We start from the raw sequence: 24,672 nt of genomic DNA, 5'->3' as shown, positions 1-24,672 counted from the left end.
TTCTTCGTTATTTGGGAGAACTTTTCTTCGTCTTTAGGACGATTTTTTCTTCCTGTAATAGCGATTCTTTCAAATCTCCATGGTGTTTATTGGCTTGTTATTCTCGAATCCTCAATAACATCAACGATCCTTCTCGTCGTTTCCTTATATTCATCTTCAATAAAAGGGATTTAGGTCATCTGGAGTCGCTTGGACCTACAATTTTAGGCAAAATACTCCATTTTATTTGGAGCATCTCTTATTGAAGAAGATAATCATTTTAAATAGTCGGATTTGATTCCGGTTCACACCATCATTCATCACTACCACATCTACAAAAATTGGATGTCTTCGCTGTTCATGGCTCTTTATCTTCGCGATGTACTTGCATCTGGTGTCGTCATTTGTATTCGGATTTTGATTATCTTGTATTTTGGTGTTTTTTTAATCTTGTAAGCAATCATGTAATCACTATTTTGATTTGAGTGAATTGAAATGTGATTTTCATAAAAAATAATATTAAAAAAACATTGACTTTTTGATCAGCTCAGAGTATTTAACCATTACAGTCAAAGCAACCATTCAAATATACAGATCAGGGTTAATTGGTCATGTTTAGGATGTTAAAAACAAAACCAAACAATCTAACATGACTGCACAAGGCAAGAGACATTAAGATCAATACCATTTTTTGAGGGTTTTTTTTTTTTTTTTGAAGAAACTATTTTTTTCATTGAGATACAATTGTCCCAAAAGGGACTAATATGCACACAACATCTTTACGATTGCTTCTGGTAGCCATCGATCTTCACAAGAATGAAGAATCACGTTCAACTAAGGTGAATCGTCCCTGTTGATATATATGATTCGTTTGAAACACTTGCAAAGTTATGAGACTGTATCAATATTTATAATCCATTAGAGAAGAAAGCTTATAAAAAATAAAATAGAAATTGGTTAACATAAAACTTAAATATTGCTTAAATTGGCGACATGTTTTGTTGTTGAAGGAACATGAGCAAATGCTCCCAATTTCATATATTGGCAAGAGTTATTACAAGAATTAAATACATGTTAATTGAAATATATGAACAAATACAAAATATATGTAATGTAAAATGCAACAAAAATATTAAATTCATCTAGTTCGTTGAGGAAATCGATGTTATTTGAGGGATGGTGTGAATTTTCTGATTCCACCATTTGAATTGTTATTCTTCATTGATAACAAATTTATCTTCTTTAATATTTGATGCTTCACAGTAATGTAGACCTACGTCAAGCCAATTTAATTTGTCCTAGAAGATGTATTTGAAATTGTATTATAAACATATAATAAGAAATTGAGATAACATACATAAGCCATATGATTGATCATAAATATAAAAAGAACCCTAAAAATTGTTGGAACAACAATTTGTTTTATCAAAAACTATACAAACTAGGATGTTCGACTAACCTTGATCTTCCCAAAATATCTGAAAATTCAGATTTAATCCGGGCACATCAAGATAAAAACGAAGAATAAGATGGAAGTTTTAATATGTGTATACAAATACTACTTGCAACCAAAGTTATGAAGAATATCTGAAAAATTCAAATCATAACCAACCTGGTTGGATCACAATAAAAATACTCCCTTCGTCTTTAGATAGATGACCTATTTAGTTTTATATTTTCTCCCTAAATAGATGACCTATATCACCAAACAATGGGATATTTCTAAAATTACCCTTTTAATTGATTATTGTTAATATAAGAAATATGTATAATTTGGTAGCCATGTTTATATTCGTTAATTAGGTGTTTTAAAATGTTTTTTAATGGTATAAAGTTTACGAATATCCGTTGTATAGTTTGAGAGATAAATTATTTCTAAAACTTACTAGTAATTATCCATAAGGGTATAATTGTAAAAAAAACTTATAAATTTTCTTATCTCTTCTTTACCTTAAGAATTGTCCAAACTTGTACTATTTCATCTATTTAGGGACAGAGGGTGTATTTAAAAATATTTGGGAGATAAGTATTTGGAAAAAGATGGTCATATTTTTCTCTCTCAAGTTTTTTCATAAGTAAGTTAAATGATCATGTTTGGGTTATTGAAGACAATACTAGACAATTTAACAACACCGCAATAGACAACGATGTTAAGATCAGGAAATGATTCATCCATTTTTTAAGATTTTTCCTGATAAAGTAACTAATGTAACACAATAAAATTAAACTTAAGTAGCATTGGGTAACTAGTCGGTCTGGATCAATCAGAATCAGTCTAAATAGGTTTGCATATGTATCTGAGTCGGTATCTGAATCTGAATCTTGGTGATTGCGGTCTGGATAACCAAAGTTGCTGCAAAATATGATGTTTCAGATGAGGTTGTCAATGCTTTTGCTTTTGATGATGGAATTGTTGTTACAAGTTTTGTTTTTGTTTATATGTTTCTATCACCTTCATTCGAGCATAGTAGAAGTTGTTATTCTTGTAAGAATAAGAACTACAACCCTTTGATAAAGTTAACAAGACAACAAACAAGAACTAGCTAGTTGTTAAAGTACATCAAGTAAACTAAATAAAAAATGCCCGCGGTCTGAAGAAAAAAACTAGATCTAGGACGTCGAACAATGAAAATAAAGCAAAAATAAAATAAAACTTAAGCCATAACTAACATTAAAAGATAAACTGGATGAGAAGATGTTATGGAGGATGTTCTGCTCAGACCTGCTCCAAAGGAGCCGATCCGAGAAGAGGCGTCTTCAAGATGTTAGATTTCCTTATATTTTGTTACAGGAAATAGAAATAGAGAGGAAATTTATTGATATTATGTGAGGAGTTACTCCTTTAATTCTCTCATTCTCCTTCTGAGTTCCAATTCATACAAAATAGTGTTAAAAGAGGACAATATACGACAAACAATTTGATATGCTATGGATGAAATTTTATCTGCCACCTTGTATACCAGGTGAAATTTAGTCTACCGTTTGTAATTCTAACTCACCCAGATGACATATTGAGTGTGGTCTAGGTTCTAGTTCACTCAAACGACACTCAGCCATCCATTCGTGTGAAAATCAAGGTAATTTGTAGGAAAGAACTACTGATATATTTTAAGAGTAGTCCAATGGAAATCTAAATAATTGGATGAAAATTTTAGAGAATCAAACATGTATTATCGAAAAAGAAACTATATAGTTGATCGTAATTCACAAAACACTATACCGAGGATCGATCGAAAAATGGTTAGTCCACATGAAGATTTAGTGAATATTTTTGTTTCGTGTGTTTTAATCATGTTTTTTTAAACTTGCGTTAATTTTATATGTTACATTTTAGATAATACACGCTCGATTTGAATTCTTGGTGGAACGTTAGAAAAACAAACCCGATGAGTATTATGAGTCATACATATGTGAATAACACGTTCACAATCGGCTAGGTTTATAATGAAAATCTTGACAATTACGATGAGTTTCAATTTTAAAATATCATAATTGGCTAGGTAAAAAAGAAATCTGGTTCTCGATGAAAATTGGCAAGAGTTATACCCTTCCTTTCCCCCTATATGTAAGATACATGTAAAATAAAATATGACTTTAATCGTTTTGAAGTAAATTAGAATTTGTATGATATAAGGCCAATGAAGTAACTTTTAATATAAAGGGTGACTTACTTATACCTCCCCCAACCCCTCCAGGCCATAGCACACTACTTACTGTTTATTCCAAGAATCCGTTTGGCGCTCTAAAAGCGGAAGAAATTAGAGGGTGTAATCTAGTCAAAGAGAGTTGTCAAGAAAGCATTCAAATATTGGGTGTTCGGCATGGTTCCAATTACACGACATAGTGATATGGACAAATATTCCAAATCCTCTCTCTTAATAACTGTTTTTCCAACGGAGAAAAAAAAATCTCTTTGAAACTACTTTTTTCTCCTACATCTTCAACCTATGTTTGCTCGGATTTGTTGGGTATATCGAGGTAATGTTTATCCTCCTATTAGTACGTAACTATTATATTTATCATAAATTATAATCTCTATTTAGGTGATTATCATATCCAATGGTTTGTTTATGAAGATTCGCATCGGCTTGACGTAGGTCTACATGTTTATGAAGATCTATGGAGACGAGATATGATCGCGATTTTGATATATTGTGCAAATCAATCCTTTAGAAGAGCATCTAGTCTTAATAAAGAAGACAAACAATTCTCAATGAAGAAAGTTGAAGAAAATTTCAAATGGTGGAATATGAATTTTCACACCATCCCTAAATCGATCTCCTCTACGAAATACATGTTTTTAATACTTTTCTATTTTTGTATTTATTCATGTATCTCAATTTGTATGTATCAGATTGATGTAAACAATCATATTTAATATATGAAATTGGGGGAGTTTTTTCTGTTCATTCAAAAAATCAAAATAAAATTACACAACATAGCAACTACATGTAGTTTCTACTACCCTCAAAGGGCTACATCAAATACTCACCTCTTGAGGTTTGTATTGAACGCGACCCTGTATTACACCCTCCAACTACACCATTGACCAATATTGACCGCTTATATTTCTAAACATTATTTTTTTAACAATTAATGTTCAGTTTTATTATTAGTATTAGTTAAACTTTTTGGTTTATTTTATTATATTTTTCAATTCTTTTTCTTATTAAATCTTCAGTTTTAATTATGTTATTTTGGTTTCTTTTATTAGTAACCATGTTACAACTTAGCATAGTCCCGTGTTTTTAATAATCAATTGCTACCCTATTATGTGCTCCTTCTCCCAAAGTGACGAGACAGTGTTTTTGAAAAGGCCGGTAAACCTAGGTAAAGTGGGTAGAATCCGTTTAGTCAGGTCCACCGGTTAGTCATCGCTAATTTTCATTTTATTATTTTTAAATCTTTTTGGATTCTTTTATTTTTCATTTTTTATCATTATTATTCTTTATAAATGTTCAATTTCAATTTCAAGATTTTTTTTGGGTCATTTACAGATATGTCCCATTTTCTAAAGTTGTTTATAAAATAATCCCGTTTTTTTGAAAACTTACAAAGTAGTCCTGTTACAAAGATTTACATCCAGTTACAAGTTAACCGGTGTTAACTGAGATGTGGCAGATTTAGGGTGACCTGAGATGCCCAATATACCCTTCAGTTAAACTTGTTTCCTCGTTTCTCCAGGAGATCTCATCGACAAACTTTGTCTTACCTGTTAGAAACCAGACAGAAGAACCATAAAATCGTAAAAAAAAAAAAACAAGGCAAGACAATGACACTAACATTACCATTTATTGATAATATTGAATCAAAGATCCAATACTCAAAACATCCAAAAACAATATCTCTGGGAGGTAGCTAATATCCAAACAAAGTAAAAGCTAAACTAAAATATAACCAAATAAACAGAGCAAATGAAGGAAGTTTCATAGGTCTCACTTGAAAGCAAACAAAAGACATCCTAACCAAAACTAGTTTCAAGTAAATCTTCAGTGAACACTACTGCTGAGTCGTAGCTTTTTTTGGCTTCTTCGTTGAAGGCATAGAACCACCAGCACTTCCAGCTTGTGATGATGATTGGGATTGAAACGCCAGTCCGCCTTCTTCAGATGTAGACCTCTTTCTCTTTGGATTAGAGCCAATTGCACCACCAGGACAAGTTGTCTTGTTGTGACCAGGCAGCTTGCATTTGCTGCAGCACCTGACTTTCTTCTCAGATAGGGTCTCATTATAGGCCTTCCTCCTGTTCTTCCCAGGCCTGCCTGGTTTCCTAATTAGCAATGGAGGAACAATAATTGTTCTTGGCTGTACAAGAGAAGAACAAAGAAAGTTAATATTGCATAAAGAGATCAACAAACTAGTAAGTAATATGTGTACAATAATCTTCCCAAGTAATAGACATAGCAAAAAAAACAAAGAATGAATGAAAATACTAAAAATGATTACTTAGCCGCCACAAAAATTAAACATCCTAAATATCTACACTATATATGTTACTGCAGAGTCTGGAATCCGGCTTACAAGTACTAAAATCCATTAAGTAGCTAGGTACAGGGTTCATACAAGAATTGAGTTCAAATATTTCACAGAGTACTTTGAATTCATGTATCACAATTATACTTTAAGTAGATACACACAAATATTTAAGGTAAACCTAATAATCTAATATAGAAGGTTGTCTAAGTTCATAGTGCACACATAAATCAGATCCAATTAAAGACAAGTAAACATGAATAGTTGAGAGTTAGGAAAAAACCTCATCCCAGTCCTCAGGCCCTTCCAATGGTACCATATCAGGGGCATACGTGGTCCTGTAGTTATCCACTGAGTAGTATCTGGCACAATACCTATAAAAATGCACACAAGAAAAAAAAACAGGTTTAACATTTCACATATTGGTAATAAAGAAAGAATCATAGTTAAAACTACATGTGTTCTACACACTTACTCAACCCAACTGGGTCTGATTTGCTGCAGAGCACAGATTGCATGTTGACAGGGGAAACCCCTCAGCTGCCATTGCATGCAGCTGCAAGTATGTTTCTCAAGGTCAACAGTGAATACTGTATTATGTATGCTTGTGACTTCATAAATCTTGCCAGCAAGCGCTCCTTCTACCTTATATTCCCCTGTTTTCTTAAACATCTTCTTCAGTAATTTTTTGGCAGTAGGAACCAAATCTCCAGAATCCCATCCAACACAAGCATTTCTTCTCTTGTAAAATAGCTCCATCACCAGCTGTCCATACATCAAAACTAGCTTGCAGACAGGTTTCTCCCTAATGTTGGTTATCATGTTATTGAAACTTTCAGAAAAGTTGTTACTCAAGTGTTCACAAGCGCTCTTGTGGTCAAAAAAGGCCCTGCACCAGCTTTTAGGATCCTCGCCCATCAAATAATGACAAGCACTAACATTCTCTGACATCATACTATTCATGTGTGCCTACAGTTGAAACATATTTAGTGTTACAAGAATTTTACTTTATAAGAATAAAAAATGTCACTCATTTCATTTACGGACTAAAACAAACCTGAAAGTGTTTAGGCTTATAAGCTCTAGCAGCATTCCAGAATAGTGTGTGCAGTTTAGATCCCTTATAGTGCGTTTTGAAGTTTGCATACATGTGCCTGCCATGAATTAGAGGGTTAGTATAGAACATACTTTATGTATTTTGTAACAATAAAATGATCAAGTTTAAGGTTAGTTTGTATCCTGAAGCAGAACCTATGTGGTGAAGTAAGGAACAACTTTTGGACAACGTCTCTCAAACCCTTCTGTCTATCAGATATGAAGTAGATTGGCTCAACGGGATGATTATCCAATCTAGGCTTGAGATTATTCAAGAACAAGAACCAGTTCTCCGCACACTCGTTTCTACAAACCATGATACCCAAAGGAACCAATCCATTCTGCCCATCAAGAGCAGCGGCAGATAGTAGACATCCAGCATACTTTCCCTTCAGGTGACAACCATCCAGCCCAACCACATTTCTACAACCATCTATAAAACCCCTCATAGAGGCATCAAAAGATATGGTCACAGATTCAAATTAATTGTCTCTGCACAAAGAAACAAGGAGAGTTTAAAAACTAGAACTCGAACTAATCAATTTTACGAACAATTAAAGAAATGATATTACCTTCCATAAGTGAAAGTAGCAATTGATCCGGGATTAGTCCTTTTGATCATTTCACATTGACTTGGTATGAGTCTAAAACTCTCATCAAAGCTTCCGTTTATCCTCTCCAACACATTGTTTCTAGCCTTCCATGCAACGTGATACGAGATCAAAGTGTCGTGGGTTGTCCAAAACTCGGCAGCAATCTCAGAAGGTTTGGGTACAGTCTTGCCATGTGACTCCCTTAGCTTGTTGATCACATGTTGAGCTACAAATTCAGAATTTGCACATGAATTCCTCTCATAAGGATCCCCAATACAAGTGTGGTACAAGTGGAAATCTCTTATGCTCCAAGTCGCCTCACCAGGGATCCTCCTTGCAGATATATACCACGGACATAGAATGGGATCTCCAAATCCTTTACACACATCATTGATTCTAATATTATCACTCTTAGTAAACCTGCATACTGTCCTAGTAGATACACAATATTTTCTGAGATGTTTCTTAAAAGCGATCTTGTCAGGAAATTCCACCCCCTCATCAATTTTGTCATCAACTAAAAGTTGTACTTGATTTTCTAGTTCAGGGAATAACTCATGATCCACTGAATCAGCAGCAGTAAGGAAATCTTCAAAATCACTGTCATTAAACCAATGTTTCCCATTATCAACCAATTTAACTTCATGATTAGGTAATGGCCTACAAACCATTTCAGGACCATAATCATCTTCCGATCCATTAGCAATTTCCTTCCCTTTACCCTCTTCAATCTCAAAATCAATCAGTGGTTCCTTAACTTCTTTGGCAACTGCATGTCATGACAATCAACAAGGAAAAAGTAATTAACACACCAGGTATCATTATATCATTATAAAAACCAAATTTTAAAAGAGAAACCAATACTACCTTCAACTTCATCATACGTCTCCAACAACTGGTCATAATGATCATATACATGTTCAGAAGCATATAAAAATACACATTAATATCAAATTGCAAACATAACATAATCGACGAGTTCTAAAATTTCAAAATATGAACATTACCTTCATCGTCTTCCTCACTATCCTTACCAGTACTGTTTTTCATACTAAAATTGTGTAAAAACTCCTTCCAATCTGCATCATCTTCACCCTCACTGTATATGGGTGGTTGGCTCCATGGTTGGTATTCCGGGTGACAATCATCTGCATTAAGATTCAGAAGGTGCAACACTGATTCCTTAGTCGCATTGACAGCTTCTTCAACAACATCTACTTTATCCGCGGCTGATTTCCAGAATTCAGTACCTAGTGAATCATCATCTAGATTCACAATGTCCTGACTGCTAGCCTGTGTCGGCTCCTCAACATGGTTCTCAAAATCCAGAACCATCTTTACTAAATTAACACCAACTGTCTTTTTAGCTTTTTCAATCAGCCTTGGGCTTTTCCTGGGAGATAAAGTTGCCCTTGGCCCTTTATGAGGTGTTGAATCACTGTTACATAACAAAAGAGCATTATCACTACAAGATATTCATCATATGCTAAAAAAAACATTATCACCATATTATCACACTAGCAGACAAACAATCAAACTGGAAGCAATAAAAAGGATTACCATTTATGCCATCACTTTTGTATCATCCTAAGTTAAGATTGAGACAACAAGAAACAAATACGGTCACAATGAACTATTCAACAGTTTAAGCATCAAGTATTAACGAGAGACAAAAACGTCATGCAGGTCAAAACTTAGAGAACATGCTTGAGTCATTACCGCTAGCAATAACAACTAATTTAAAGAGATTCAGCGAGATTTTCCTCTTGTCACACATAAAAAGCTCGCAACATGAAAGACACTAAGTACATAATTAACCAAGCTTTGTGATGTGCCTTCTTCCACTCAATCTTTGAATATGACCGAGTATTCCTCTCCCATAGATTTATAGTAATAATTCTCATTCACATTTATTTTCTTTTTTAATAAATGTATAAAAGAGTTGCACTGGTGGCCTTTTTTTAACTTCATATAGGTCGGTACCTTAGTTACCAAATCCATTCAAACTGCATATATCTAACTTAAGAAAAAAAAAATTGAACTGAATTTCTAAAAAGATACTTTCAAAAATCCCTTAATCCACATGTGAAATGGTTTGGGCCATCTCAAAATTTGTTAATGCACATATGCTATTGATTGACTGATCTCGTCACATGCCAAACATTTTTCAATTATTGTTACCGGTTAAAGCAAATAAGTTGATTTAAAGTTGAAATGACCAAACCATTCAGAACTGTACTTACACCCCACATCAACCCTTAAGTATCCAGTATCCCCTAAATGGAATTACTGGACTGACAGAATACTGTAATGTAACTACTCTTGGCTTATGGAAGTACATAACGTCGACCATGAGAACACAATCACATGGTCAAACAAAAACATCCCTATCAAACTGCCTCAACTAATGCACTTCTAAGAATGTCATAATACCGATGATTAGTGATAAAATAATAAATAAGTGAATGAACAGCAAAATGGTTCTACCGATCAGCTAAGGACAAGGACGGACGAAGCACAACAAAATATGATCCCCGTCGCTAAGAAAAATCAGCTAAAGCATGGTTTAGCACAAAAAAATATGATCCCCGTCTCAACAGGTGCTACCGATCAACTAACAGAAAAATATCATCTTTACTAACATATTATGACCAAAGAGATTAATTACCTCTGATTTGCTTGGGCGTGTTTCCTCCAACTATTTGTAACCACATGTCCAGAATTAGATTCCATGTTACTGCAAGAGAACAACAACAAAAACAAGTTACTAACATTCAAAATAAGTTATCATAGATATGCACAAGAAACATTTGCAGACACGGAAAGTACAGAGAAATTCACAAATACAAGGAATGAAGAAAATTTCATAAGCAAGGCATATGCTACGTGCCAGGATTCCATTAATTAAACAACAGTAGTTGCATGGAGATCATCACAAAACTCAAGTCAGTCTAATCACTAACAAACATTTCAACATACCATAAGAACCCCATTGTTAAGCATGACCCAGCATAATATTATCAGAAAATAAATTGTAATGCTATGAAAAATGAAATGTAATCTCAGAAACACGTATAAATCAAGAGCAGTGATAACAAAAAGAAGATACAATTTCATAATCCAGGAAAAAAATCCCTTCCACTATAACCACACAGTTTGAGAATATCGCTTGACATCCAACAAGCAGGCTATGTACATGGCACTCATAGTATCAACAGAAAGAAAAAAAATCTCCACTAGAAGAGGTGTACAAGGGAATATTGAACATCCAAATTACACCAAAATTTTTATACAAACTACCCAGATTATCACGTCAAGAGCTAAACAAACAGTAATTGAGAAAATTCAATTTCAGGAACCCATTAATCTAAAGAAAAAATTCCATCGAGTCCGACAATATAACATCTCCATTAAAATTGTTCAGAAAAACTCTAATTGTAATTGGAAAATAAAAACAAATAACCCTACAGCCTGAAAAGATATATTAAAAAACCCTAATTTAAAGAAGTTCCAAATTAAAAATCTCTAATTTTAAATCGAGCAAAAAAACACCCAAAGAAGAACAAATATTGAACATCTATAACAAAAAAATAGATAAACATAGTTAGGGTTAGACGAATTATACCTATTAGAGGTTGCAGCAGTTTTCCTGTTCATTAGTTCTTCATCAACCATTATCTTCTTCCCCATTTCTTAAAAAAACAGAAATTACTCACTAGAAATTACTTAGGTTTTCACCAGAAAAATACACTCTATCAACTGGTTTAGGCATAGAAAACAAACTTAGATATTGATTCTTTATATACTGATAGAGTAACAAAATTCTGAGAGAAACCCTAACCAATTTCTGGCGCGAAATATCTTGATAAGGATACATCAGTTGAATTAGTTTGGGATATATCCTAAATTCATGCTTGTAATCTTCTCAAACCAGATTGTTCTGTCTGCTCTCCCGCCATCTTCTCTAACAATGAAATATTTTTTTTTGATCTTCACATACTCGATAGAGTTGAAACAAAGAAGAAAGGTTACACTAGTCTTTTTCATTTGCTAGATATTAATGCCCACACAACACCTGGACCTTCAACTGACAGCTGAGCTAGGCCCCACTTCTCAAACATCTTTGACCGGTAACTTTAAACGGCAGGGCAATTCTAAAAATTTTGAAAAAAATGGGGCAAGGATGTGTATCGGCCCATATCTTTGGGATATAAATGACTAATTCCCTTTTATTTTGGTAAATTTTATTATTAGTTTTCAATTTATTATGGAAATGTTTTTATTATTTTTTACTTATTAAATATTTAGTTTTAATTTTTATATACTCTTTGATTTTTTTAATTAATATTTTAAAATAATAATAGTTTTTTATATACTCTTTGATATTATTAAGATTATGAATATTATTAACATAATAATACAAAAAGAAATTTTACACGGATTTGGTTGTTAGTCGGGCAACAAGTTGTGCTCCTGCTCCTTTTTGGATAGCCAACCCTACCCTTTGGAAAAGAAAACTACCTACTTTGCTATCCACATCATGACTACCAAGGAAGTTCTTCAATCGCTGCAAGAAGACAATCATATGGTCACCCAACTCGCCCAATGTAGTAAAAGCCAGTACTCTAAACTCAAAACCATGTGATATGCATTGTGCGAGGTATTTAATGTTTTTACGAATAACAACTGCAGAAATGGCATGGCATGGACTGATTATTTTTGTTATTAGTTTTTCTATATTATTATATTATTGGATAACGATTATTACATGAAACTAGTTGGAAGCCTAACAAGTTAAGTACGACGTACTACTATATGAATTGAACAGGTTGCCGTGTTAGCCTACCAGCGAGCCTCGTGAGGAACCAGCCAAGGGAGCCAAAGCGGATAAGGGGGTTGATTATATCGCAAGCGGGGCACCATCCATGTCAAATTCTGCAATACTGCATTGGAGACTCGAACTTGTGACCTTCTAGAGCGCATCAACCTTTAAGGAACGAGGATGACCAGCTGAGCTAGCTACTTGTTTTTAAAACTCTTTTCTTATTATAATGTTTTAAGTTTTTCTAATATATTTTTCTTTTTCATGTATTTATAAATTTTTTTTTCTTGTAATTAAATTCTAGAGATAGATCTTTTTCTTATAATAGTTTGGAACAGTGGTCTTGGACTACATCCTTAACTCCTTAGGGGATAATCCGTGACAATTACGGGATTTAAACACCTACCTCTATAATGGGAGGGAGCATACCAACCATCAAACCACTTAATGGCCTGACAAATTAGAATTCCATCTTTGTATCATATCCATTTTATTTTCATGCCACCCACTAAAAATACTACATGTATATTTATTCCTAATACATGACATTGTAACCATATATAATTAGCAATGTCTTGCATTGTTATACTGGCGTGCCAAACACAGCCTCGGTGAGAATAATCCTGATAATCCTCTATTAATCTTCTTTCCTTCGTAGCTCTTCCGACAACACTCACAACGCGTTCGGTACAGGTTTTGGGAGCTTAGGAATTAGATTCCGGGAAAATATATCCAATTCTCTTGAACCGAACATGCGCAAATTTTTCGGAATTGACTTATGTAGGAATCCAATTCCCTTAAAACTCATTTTCCATTACATCGAGGGAATGGAATCCAATTCGAGAGAAAAATAATTACCCCAAAATTGAATTTCTCGGATTTGGAAAATTTGAAACGAACGCGCTGTCAGTATACTGGAGTAATTTATGATGTCTATTTAAGTAAATTTGCCAAAAAAACGGGGAAAGGAAGTTACGAAATGAAAACCGCGTTTTGTAGAAGCCGGCGTATTGTTTGGTTGAACCAAACTTAACTACTGCAGAACTACCGCTTTCTTTCACACTTTCTTTATTAAATATTAAAAAATTATTTATTTTAATAATCGCTTATTCTAAAATAACTTTTTTTCCTTATTTATAAATGGAATCTATAAATAACCAAATCCTTTCTTATTTTCCGGTTTTCTAAGCATTCCTTTCTAAAAATTCCTTCACTGTTTCTCATCTTCCTCTTCTTAAACTCCTTTCTTTTCCGCCGGTAAACCTCCTCTTTTTACTCTACCGGAAAACCACCAGAACCAAATTACTCAACCGTTTGTTTCCCTGCCTGAAGATTCTGTTGGTTTGGAAGCGGAAAATTTCAGATCTCTGTGATTTTGTAGAATGTGGATTAGATAAGTATTATTTTGGATATTTCACGGTGAAGATCTTCTTTTAGGGTTTTCTTTGAGGTGTGTTTTGCTAATTGAAGGGTTTATAAAGGAGGTTTCTCAGAAATTGCTCGGTATGAGATGGTATGTTGTTGTGGATTGTTATTATTATTATTATTATTATTTATTTTTGCTTTGTTGGTTATTTTCTTGGCATTTTTGTTGTTTGGATCTGCTGAAAATTATCTGATTATCTTCGGCTATTGATAGATTTTCTAGGATTTTCAGCTAGTTATTTCCCTCTCCATCTCCATTTTAATTTTCGTTACAGTTGGTGCTTTTTCATCTCTGTTTTCCTTGTTTTGGGAAAATGGAAAATTTGTGTTTCGATACGAAGAAGGTGAGAGTATATGTGAAATTATGTTTTCCTTGTTGTTGTGCACTCATGATTTTTCTGTTAAATGTCCTAAAATTTGCAAAAATGTTCAATGCAAAAAATATACAGGGTTGTATCTTGTTTGGATTCATGAATTTCGCATTAAATTTCCCTTTTTAGCAGAACAATTTTTTTTTCTGGAAGTCATTATCTCGTGTTCCTTAATTTGTTGTATCAATTTGGATGGTGAAGCTATGTTTGATTCTATTGTTTTTTGAAAGACTTTGTATCAGTAGAGATTTTTAGGGCAGATGAATACTTGTGGTTTTTGGGTCTCAAGCTGTGTCCTGCCAATTGTAAAGTTAGAGATTCTGAATGCTAAGCTGTCTTAGAAGTAATGCAAGACATATAATTTTTGTATGACTACTTAAAATGGTTTCATATTAAATTTCAACTGAGTTAGGGTTCAAAATAACACAACAGCAACTATAATGAGACATTTTCTAGATTCTAGAATGCAGGTGTTTATGTGAAATGTTGTCAACCATGAAACTTTTTGACCTTAAGATGCTTCTCAGTGTGTAATAATATGTAATGTTGGTGATGTAGGGTCATTATAAACTGTCATCCTGACTTGTCCACAACTAATTTGGTTTGGACGCATACATCTTGTTTGATAAAGTACTTGTACTTATAAATGTTTTGGATAATGTGTTACCTTAGTGGCGCTCTTACCCTTTCCCTTCCCGCTGTATGCAGTATGTTTGAAGCAGATACTTTGATTGTTACGTACTTTGTATGATATTAAGCACTCAGCTGTTTCACATGATTACAGGTGGAAGGAAGGGTTTGTTTGTCAAGTGATGCTAACAATGGGTTAAAAATTTTGAAGCAGAAGAGGTTTCAGCGGATGAGTTCAGGTGTTGCACCTGAACTTTTAAATTTTACTAATATGATGACCAGAAGTGGAGGAGATGCTCTTAGAGGCACATCATGTGGGACTCGACTGAACGTTCACCCAGCCACTTTTCCTCGGCTAGGTTCGAGTGGAAGAGATGCTTTTTCTAAGCATAAGGTGGATAAGTTTGAAATAGCTGATCAGGATTGGACTGACAAAATTCCAGAGTGCCCTATATTTTATCCAACTAAGGATGAATTTGAAGATCCCTTAGTATATCTGCAAAAGATTGCTCCAGAGGCTGCAAAATATGGTAATTCGCATAGTGATTGAAATACAGTTACCTACCCCTAATGGGTGCTTGTTTTGTTGTTTCCTTTCTACATAGAATTAAATCCGAGCATCAAATTTCAGGCATATGCAAGATCATTTCTCCAGTCAATGCATCTGTTCCAGCTGGGGTTGTACTGACGAAAGAGAAAGCTAATTTCAAGTTCACGACTAGAGTGCAACCTCTTCGTCTCGCTGAGTGGAGTACCGAAGACAAAGTCACTTTCTTTATGAGTGGAAGGTAATTTACTGTCTAAAAAGAGTTGTGTCATCTTATTTCATTCAGGTCTTCAACTCTTTTTATTTTTATTCTTTCAGAAATTATACATTTCGGGACTTTGAGAAGATGGCAAACAAGGTGTTTGCTCGTAGATATTATAGTGCTGGATGTCTTCCTTCCACATATATGGAGAAGGAGTTCTGGAATGAAATAGCTTGTGGCAAGACAGAATCTGTTGAATATGCATGTGATATTGATGGTAGTGCTTTTTCGTCTTCTCCTATTGATCAGCTTGGGAAAAGTAAATGGAACTTAAAGGTGTTTATTCTTTTACCATGCAAGTCACTTATTTTTTTCCTTCTGTTGTTTGATGTGCCGCGAAGAAATTTCTTATGTTCGACATCTGTATTTCTCGTGTTGCCTGGTCTTAATTCTCTGCTCTAGACATGCTTATTTTGGTGGTATATATATTTGCTCCTAATTTATGTGCTCCTAATCTACCTCCACACACATTAATTGTCGACCTTTTTTTTACTTTGGTAGAACCTTTGACTTGGATCAGCTAGTCAACTTCTTTAGGATTTTTAGTTCCGCTGGTTCTCCTGTTAACATGTTTCTTGTACTACCTAATCGTAACTGTAGTCTGGTTTAGGTGTTCCATATTATTGTAACAGGAATTATGTTTGTCAGTATCACTTCCATTTGTGATCACATTGCGATGCTAAGAAACTCACTGGTTGTTTTCTTTTCTGTATCTCAGACACTTTCTCGGTCGCCTAATTCCATACTGCGTCTTCTCGAAAATGGGATTCCGGTATTGAAATTTTTCCTTGCTTATTCTTAAGTTTTTTTTTTTTTTTTTAAATAATCATAACTTTTGAGATTCTTATGATGATTGGGCCGTATATTGTTTTAGGGGGTAACCGATCCCATGCTTTACATCGGAATGCTATTCAGTTTGTTTGCATGGCATGTGGAAGATCACTACTTGTACAGGTCTCCCCCCCTCCCTCCCTCCTCCCTCCCTCCCTCCCTCCCTCCCTTAACCTTTCCACTGAGAGTGCATTTTCTTCATTTGTCAGCATAAATTATCATCACTGTGGGGCATCAAAAACTTGGTATGGGATTCCTGGTGACGCTGCTCCTGATTTTGAAAAGGTTGTTCGTGAACATGTCTACACTCAGGATATTCTATCCACTGATGGGGAAGATGGTGCCTTTGATGAACTTTTGGGTAAAACGACGATATTTCCTCCAAACATTTTGCTAGAACACGATGTTCCTGTGTATAAAGCTGTACAAAAGCCCGGGGAGTTTGTTATCACCTTTCCACGGGCATATCATGCAGGGTTTAGTCATGGTATGCACTTGTTATATTTCCTATAGTCATTTTGAGGTCTACATTTAACAAAAAAAAAGGGATTTATATTCATTTTTACAACTGAATTTCTGCAAATTCAGGTTTCAACTGTGGTGAGGCAGTGAACTTTGCAATCGGTGATTGGTTCCCACTGGGGGCTGTGGCTAGCCGACGTTATGCACTTCTTAATAGAGCTCCTCTTCTTCCTCACGAGGAACTTCTTTGCAAAGAAGCAATGTTTCTTTCTAGGTCTTCATCCGTAACAACTGATGTCCAGGATGGGGAGTATTTGAAATTGGATTCTAACCGTTGCGTTAAGGTTTCATTTGTGCATCTAATGAGATTCCAACATCGTGCTCGCTGGTCATTAATGAAGCAAAGAGCTTGTTCAAGTGTTTCTTTGACATCTCGTGGTACGGTTCTCTGCGGTATTTGCAAACGAGATTGCTATGTAGCATCCGTTCAGTGCAACTGTTCTCCTCAACCGATTTGCCTCCTTCATGGTATGCATATCTTCCACTCCATTTTAGATTCACCATTTAGAAGATTGTTTGGCTGTCAGGAGGTGTGATTTTTTATCTTATTTTGGCGGGTGTATAGCGCTTCATCACAAGTCCCAATTAAACCTCCTATTGTGTTGTATCAGCTGAGCTAAAGGCAGATATTTGCTAGGATTGTCAATACAATCAAGATTTGTCTTTGCCTAATATCAGCACTTTAAGGTGTTATAGGGGCACTTACGATAGGGTAAATGAACCCTTTTATGCCAGAAAAAATTAGTTTGATCTTTTGTCTCTGTTTTGGTTTAATGCAGGGAGTGAATCAGTTTGCCCATGTGGCGGCAGTCGTGATCTTTATGTCAGGGAAGACCTTATTGAAATGGAAGCTCTGGCCCAGAAATTTGAGAAGGAAGATGGAATTTTGGACGAGGTTCAACAGCAACTAAAATCTGGAAGTGATTTGTGTTTGCAGTCAAAGTTATTTCCAGGCCCTGATCAGTCCGGCTATGTTCCGTACTGTGATATAAAATTTGAGCAAAATCTCCAAGCTAGAACAGCCACAATGTGTCATGTGCGAGATTTGAACAGTGAAGAGTTTATTAAAACTGAACCTTCTCTCGCATCTGCAGCGTCAACACTATGTTCGTTTCTAGAGCCCAAGGTAAGCTCGCTCTTTTCATGAAATTGGTGTTTCTGTTCCTTGAGGCCTTGGACTTATTAGTTAATCTTGTTTCAAAATCTCTCTTAACAGGCTGTTCCTACCAAGGGTTCTGAGGAAGTACCACTCAGCGCATGTAAACCTTTACAATATTCTCCATTATATGACAAATCTTTGAGTTATACCAGAGACAGTTCTCAGGGATCTCATATCTCATCCAATGTTGATCAATATGATGATGATTCTGATACAGAGATATTCAGAGTAAAACGCAGATCTTCCATGAAAATGGAGCAAAGGTCTGTAAAGGATATGGACTTGAAGTTTTCTGAGCAACAGGTATGTATGGGTTTTGTAAATATTTATATCTGCTACTGTATTACAATTGGACAGTAAAAGTGATTTCCAACATTGGTATTTTGGTCACTATTTTCATCCTTGTATCAAGGCAGCCCATTTAACTGAGAAAGGATCCAGAAACTGATATCCGGTTTATGTTGAATGAGCAAATACTCATTTTTGTTTTACCTCCGGGTTTGCTTACAACTTCACTTGCATGTATGATTTCAACATATAGAGACTACCATAGATCCGTTGTACAAGAGCTTAAATTGAAATGCCTTTTTGACAAGCACTGGTTTGAGATGCTAGTTATTATATGTTTTGTGGATTAATCTTTTCTCCTGTAGCTTGACAAACTCTTTATTTTCTATTATCAGAGGCTTAAAAGGCTCAGGAAGCTCAATCCAGAAGGGAGCAATGAGCAGATACAATCATCTGACTGTAACACTACCAAGAAAACGGACCGGCATTTTGTAACCATTTCTAACTCGAAAGAAGCTTCTGTTTTGGCTTCGAAGAACAGGATCAACTTAGGGAATGCAATTACACCAGGCACCAAATTCATAGCTTCTAACAAGGATGACAATTTGCGAGCAAGAGAAATCAGCAGAAAACCGAACTTCCATATGAACAGAGGAAAGACTGTGAGAGAACCATCATTTGTTGATATTGAGCCAAAGCGCCTTAAAGTTAAAGGCCCGTCGTATTACTTTAGCAACAGTGAGCAGGCTGGGCCGAACAGTAGTAGATATTGGGGAACTGACAGAAACGTGGAATGAATAATGAGGATCCTTCCCTCGAGGATGTATATCCTCTGCCCGACTTCGCTATTAACTTCATTCTTAACTCAATGTAGGGGCTCTAACAATTTTTTTTAGGGGAAAGCTGAATTTGACAGTGGGAGCACACAACAGCTATTAACAAAAGCGGGGTTTTTGGAGAAAATAACCGATTCTTCTTGTGCTTTGCCTTAATGGAGGCAACCATCACTTAGGATTCTTCTGTTCTCTGGCCGATGGCGGTTTTTTTCGCTCATTGGGCTAGGGCAACTTGTTTGCACAGAATATTTAGGAGTTGTTGGGTAGTTGTGAGAAATGTGAATGTGTAAATTGGTTTGGTTGATTGATCAATCTCAACATCTTGTGAGACAGGGTTAGGCTATTCCTTACACAGGTCTATCAGAGTCTCAGTTTAGGCAAGTCTCCTGCTATGTTTCCCCGATCAATTTCTTTATTCTTTACAACGATGGGTAACACATCATTTGTGTACCTCGGAACTGATCTAATAAAAAAATCGCTGAGTTTAGTTTTAACATTCCTTGTGTTGTTTTTTCCTTGTCTAATAGCTGAATGTCTCAGCTGCTCGTCTCAAAGCTCTTGTATGTGACCGGAGTCCATTTTTTTCACAACAAAAAACCATCTAAGGTTTTTTTTCGTTTTTCGTTCTGGATCCAGCAACTGTTGGGAGTGCTGTCTCAGTTATTTGCCGATCCAACTTTTTTTGTTTTTTTTTTGATAATCCCGATCCAACTAATTGATAGCCTGTCATTATATTATCAGGATTGTTGATTTGGCAGCGATTGCTGTGAGTGGGGCGGCAACATCGGCCTGATTTTCCATCATATTACTTAGTGATGCGCAAAACTTCAATCTGAATCTTATACTTATGCTGGGTTGTTGTAGATGAGAGATTTTCATTTTTCAGGCAACTGATTTGGACCCCCGAATCAAGTAGGCTGTCATAGTCCTAATTCCTTCCCTTGACCATTGGCTGTATCTCTGTATTAGTCTGCCCCTAATATTAGTATGGGTGTATTGAGTAATTCCCATGATTGGGTATATTAACACTGTCGGCTAATTGGGTGGTTAGCAGCCTCTCTGATATCGACGCATGTCCACTTCCTGTCCACTAGAGTTAGGTTAATCTTCTATTTGATGTGTAATAATCTGGGATTTGTGCTAAGTAATGAAATTAGTCTTCGTTTATTATTAGCTGTTGTGTTCATTAAGAACCAGATTCTGCTTCTTCCTGTTTTTAAATCCAAATCTGTACTAGTATAGTACATAGGCCTAGCTAAAAATTTCAAACCGCGAACATAACTGCACCACAGGTCGTTTAACCAAAGTATACAACCAGCGAGTCCCATCAAGGGAGTTCAAAGAAGGTGATATAGTGCTGGCCATTGCCCTGTATGTCCAAAGAAACGCAAGCGCTCAAAAATTCGCACCAAACTGGGAAGGACCATTCGAGATCCGTGAAGTATGAGGCACCGAATATGAAAAAATTGGACATGGTACTCCGACAGAAGGAAAGCAAAATACCAAAGTCAATTGAAAAAATACCAAGTGTTTAATCTAATCTATTTTTCTTTTGCTAAGATAATAAATTTCATTCCAAAGAACATATTACATGTTTAGGAGAAAGGCAGGTTTATCTCCCAGCCATTCCTTTGTTACATTGTGTCTTCTACAATGCTTGGTCGCTTTATCAGCTAAAGATATAAATTTTCTGTTAACATAATCTAACCTTGAGAATGAAAAATTATTCAAAAGAAACTGACAGTCATCTAATATTATTTGACTAAACCAACACAGTTGGTTGTTATTATTATCCAAATAAGTGATTGCATTTTTTGCATCATTGCGAATGCAGAAACTACTTATGCCTTTATCTTGCATCCATTTTATTCCTTCTAGTATGGCAATGCATTATGATTCTTCCGCCATTCTCGCTACTCCTTTGATGAGTTTGCATCCTTCAAAGGTACCTGACATATCAGTTAAAAAAAGCCCAGAACCTGCTTCATTAGTATCTTTGTCATAGCTTGCATCACAGTAAAGAATACTACACATATCAGGCAGGCCATTGTTGTTCGGAGCCTGGATAGGTGTATGTAATATAACTGGTTGAGTATATGTAACAGGCATACTATAATCTATATCTTCTATCAGTTTCATTGCACAGTTGGCAGTATTTATTGGCATGACTGTTTTATTTTGAAAAATCCGAAAACACCAGTCTCTCCAAATACACCAAGCCGTGACAAATATCGATTGTTTAATTGCTAAACTCTGACTATTTTTGAACCAATCATCAAACCAGCTCCTAATATCTATGACTGATTCTTCTCCTTCTTTAAAAGAGACAAGGTGCCAAATGGAGTATTGGCACATACTGGTTTCGCATATGGACAGTTTATCAAAAGATGTTCGGCTGTTTCAACTGAGTTGGTATCACAAAGACAACATGAATCAGTTTGGGTTCTATATTGCATGAGTCTGGCATTGGTATGAAGAATATTCTCTATAAATTTCCATATAAAGAATCGTATTTTGGGTAATGTCGGGAATCTCCAAAGAGCTTTGTATGTAGGTTGACTAGGATGGGGGTTCTGTATAAATTGAAACTCGCTTGCTAGAACTTTATAGGTTGTTTTCACCATTCTTGGTATGCAACCGAACCAATCTATCATTCCCAGTGAGAGGGACTCTAATCTAAAGATCTTTTGAGCATTTTCTGTTATGAAGAAACTATTGATAAGTTTTACATTCCATGGCTTAGTACTGGCTATAATGAAATCAACAACTAGCATGTCAGGGTTGGGATATGTATGACAAAAGGAAGAGAAGCTTCCGGTATCCAATTGTTAGTAAATGCATGAACCTTTAAGACATTTCGCACTTCCCAAATTGAGTTTTATCTAATGATTTCAAGACCCACCTCTATACCTTTCCATAACCAAGATGAATCAGATGGTTTCCTAGCATGCAAAGGATGACAATTCTTGAAATATTTACATTTCAAGATTTTGACCCACAACTCATATGGAGAATGGATGAGGGTCCAGGCTAGTTTGGCAAGCATAGATTTATTAAATATTCTTAAATCTTTAAAGCCCAAACCCCCTTGTAATATATGAGAACAAACATTTCCCCAATTTTTAATGTAAAAACCACCTGATTTATTGTTGCCCCACCAGAAATCCCTTTGGGGTTGTTCCATTCTTTGTGTAATGGTTTCTGATATGAGAAAAGTACTCATGTGATAAATTGAAGAGGATTTCAAAACATGTTGCACCATTATAGATCTACCAGCTTGAGAAAACTGCTTTCCTTTCCATTTTGCAACTCTTTTATCAAAATGCTCAAGAAGATAACTGAATGATTCTGTTTTATTTCTACCAATGAACAATGTAATGCCTAGATATTTTTCTTTTAGATCGATTTTCTTAACTGCCAACTCATTGATAAGAAAGATAACAAGATCTGGGTGAACATTTTTGCTAAAAAGAATAACCAGATTTGTCTAAGTTAATGACTTGACCAGAGATATCGCTAAAATCTTTGATCAGAGCCATCAAGTTATTAGCTTGTTCAAGGGAAGCTTTGACAACTATAAGGTAGTCATCGGCAAAAACCAAGTGTGAAACACTAGGAATCTCTTTGTTGATGCATACCCCTTGAATTAGTTTGTTGTTTTTAGCATGAACAAGATATCTAGTTAACAATTCCATACATAAAATAAAGAGATAAGGGGATAATGGACCTCCTGTCTTAAACCTCTAGTTGGTTTAAAACAGGGACATGGAGATCCATAAGCATGATAGAAATGTTGGTGGTGCTAATACATTGATAAATAAGAGTATACCAATCTTGCAAAAAGCCAAAACATTTGAGAATATCAATAAAAAATGACCATTCAACTCTGTCAAAGGCCTTCGACATGTCAAGTTTAAGGCCCATGACACCGTTTCTATCTTTTTCCTTTTCCTTTTCATAGTATGAACTATCTCTTATACTATGACAACATTGTCAGAAATGTGTCTTTTAGGCACTACGCAGCTTAGTATGGAGAGATTAGTTTACTAGATAAAGGTTTCATCATATTTACAAAATTTTTAGAGATTATCTTGTAACTAGTATTACATAAGGAAATTGGCCTAAAGTCAGCTGGAAAAGAAGGGTTGCTGACTTTAGGAATGAGAGATACAAACGTGTGATTCATTAATTTAAGTAAATGTTTAGACTCAAAGAAAGTACATAGTTTTACAGACACCAACTTCAAGCAACTATAAATTTTGTTTGTAGAACCTGGAGGGAAACCATATGGTCCAAGGGATGTCCAAGAGGACATTTGTTTGATGGTTTCCATTATTTCCCCAAGCGACAAAGGTCTAAGAAGATAACTATTGTCATCCGAAGTCACACAAGGTTCAATACAATTCAGAAATTCAGCGTTTCGAAACGACTTAGAAATAGAGCTTATACTTTTAAAATGATTAATAATAGGTCTTCAAGGTCATTCCTATCCTAAGACCATTCACCATTGGATAATTTCAGAGTCTCAATGTGATTAAAGTGTTTCCTTCTATTGATAGAAGTATGATAGATATTGGTATTTCTATCAGCACTTTGTATAAAATCTTGTATAGACTTTTGGGCATAAAACTCTTCTTGAACATTTTGCCAATGCTCGAGATCGAGTTCTACACCCCTTACTGCCTCAACATTCTGAATAGATAGGGGTTGGCTATTTAAATGTTGAAGTTGGTCAGTAAGAGACTTGACTCTTTGGTAAACATTACCAAAATGGTTTAAATTCCAATTCCTCAATCCATGTTTAACGTTCATAAGTTTATGAGTAAACTAAAACGCAAGTGAACCTGTAACATGCTTTGATTATGCATTTTTGATCAAAGCATGCATGTTTGATTACATCTTTAGAAGTGGGATCACTAACCCAACACTTAAAATATCTATAAGGTTTATGGCCTTGGTTACTATTTGGGTTTGTCACTAAAACTATTGGTATGTGATCTGAACTAATAGCTGTTATATGATAAACCTTGGAGGAACCATAATGTTCAAGCCATAAACTATTTCACATGACCCTGTCAAGGCTATCCATAATTAAGTTTCCACCATCTTGTCTATTTGACCGGGTAAATTGTGTACCCACATACCCCAAATCACTAAGATCAGATGAATCTATAATGATTTGGATTTATGGGATTTCTATGGTGGTAAGATTGGTATTAGTAGATCTTTCATGACTGAACATAGTTATATTCAAATCCCTTATTAAAATCCAAGGGTGATTGATTCTAATACTAATGTCTTTAATGTAATTCCATTGTTCCATCATCTCATTATGGTGT

General features: G+C 35.2%; 2 protein-coding genes across 2 annotated transcripts; one reads left to right on the top strand and one right to left on the bottom strand.

The window, feature by feature from the left end:
- Nucleotides 1-5,478: 5,478 nt before the first annotated feature.
- On the bottom strand, nt 5,479-11,330 carry LOC113305760. The gene is made up of 9 exons (XM_026554764.1): nt 11,266-11,330; nt 10,309-10,377; nt 8,648-9,078; nt 7,620-8,409; nt 7,204-7,470; nt 7,010-7,106; nt 6,428-6,921; nt 6,236-6,326; nt 5,479-5,784 (listed from the first exon to the last, which is right to left on the bottom strand). The coding sequence occupies exons 1-9, from the start codon at nt 11,328-11,330 to the stop codon at nt 5,479-5,481; spliced, it is 2,610 nt and encodes an 869-aa protein (XP_026410549.1).
- A 2,303-nt stretch (nt 11,331-13,633) lies between these two features.
- On the top strand, nt 13,634-19,830 carry LOC113301966 (lysine-specific demethylase JMJ706). The gene is made up of 11 exons (XM_026550796.1): nt 13,634-13,975; nt 15,043-15,418; nt 15,520-15,676; nt 15,754-15,973; nt 16,416-16,469; nt 16,572-16,651; nt 16,738-17,015; nt 17,117-17,518; nt 17,830-18,176; nt 18,267-18,512; nt 18,893-19,830. The coding sequence occupies exons 1-11, from the start codon at nt 13,973-13,975 to the stop codon at nt 19,292-19,294; spliced, it is 2,565 nt and encodes an 854-aa protein (XP_026406581.1). The 5' UTR covers nt 13,634-13,972; the 3' UTR covers nt 19,295-19,830.
- The last annotated feature ends 4,842 nt before the right edge of the window (nt 19,831-24,672 follow it).

Source organism: Papaver somniferum, chromosome 8 (genome assembly GCF_003573695.1).
Source record: "Papaver somniferum cultivar HN1 chromosome 8, ASM357369v1, whole genome shotgun sequence".
Taxonomy (NCBI): Eukaryota; Viridiplantae; Streptophyta; class Magnoliopsida; order Ranunculales; family Papaveraceae; genus Papaver; species Papaver somniferum.
This window is presented reverse-complemented; position numbering and strand designations above follow the sequence as displayed.

Excerpts from the sequence above, each read along its gene's own strand:
- LOC113305760 (XM_026554764.1), bottom strand. The coding sequence starts at position 11,330 with ATGGGGAAGAAGATAATGGTTGATGAAGAACTAATGAACAGGAAAACT. Across the intron at positions 6,922-7,009 it reads ATAAGCCTAAACACTTTCAG|GCACACATGAATAGTATGAT; the intron begins GTTTGTTTTAGT and ends TTTCAACTGTAG. Across the intron at positions 5,785-6,235 it reads GGCCTGAGGACTGGGATGAG|CCAAGAACAATTATTGTTCC; the intron begins GTTTTTTCCTAA and ends TCTCTTGTACAG.
- LOC113301966 (XM_026550796.1), top strand. Across the intron at positions 15,419-15,519 it reads TCCAGAGGCTGCAAAATATG|GCATATGCAAGATCATTTCT; the intron begins GTAATTCGCATA and ends ATCAAATTTCAG. Across the intron at positions 18,513-18,892 it reads TGAAGTTTTCTGAGCAACAG|AGGCTTAAAAGGCTCAGGAA; the intron begins GTATGTATGGGT and ends TTCTATTATCAG.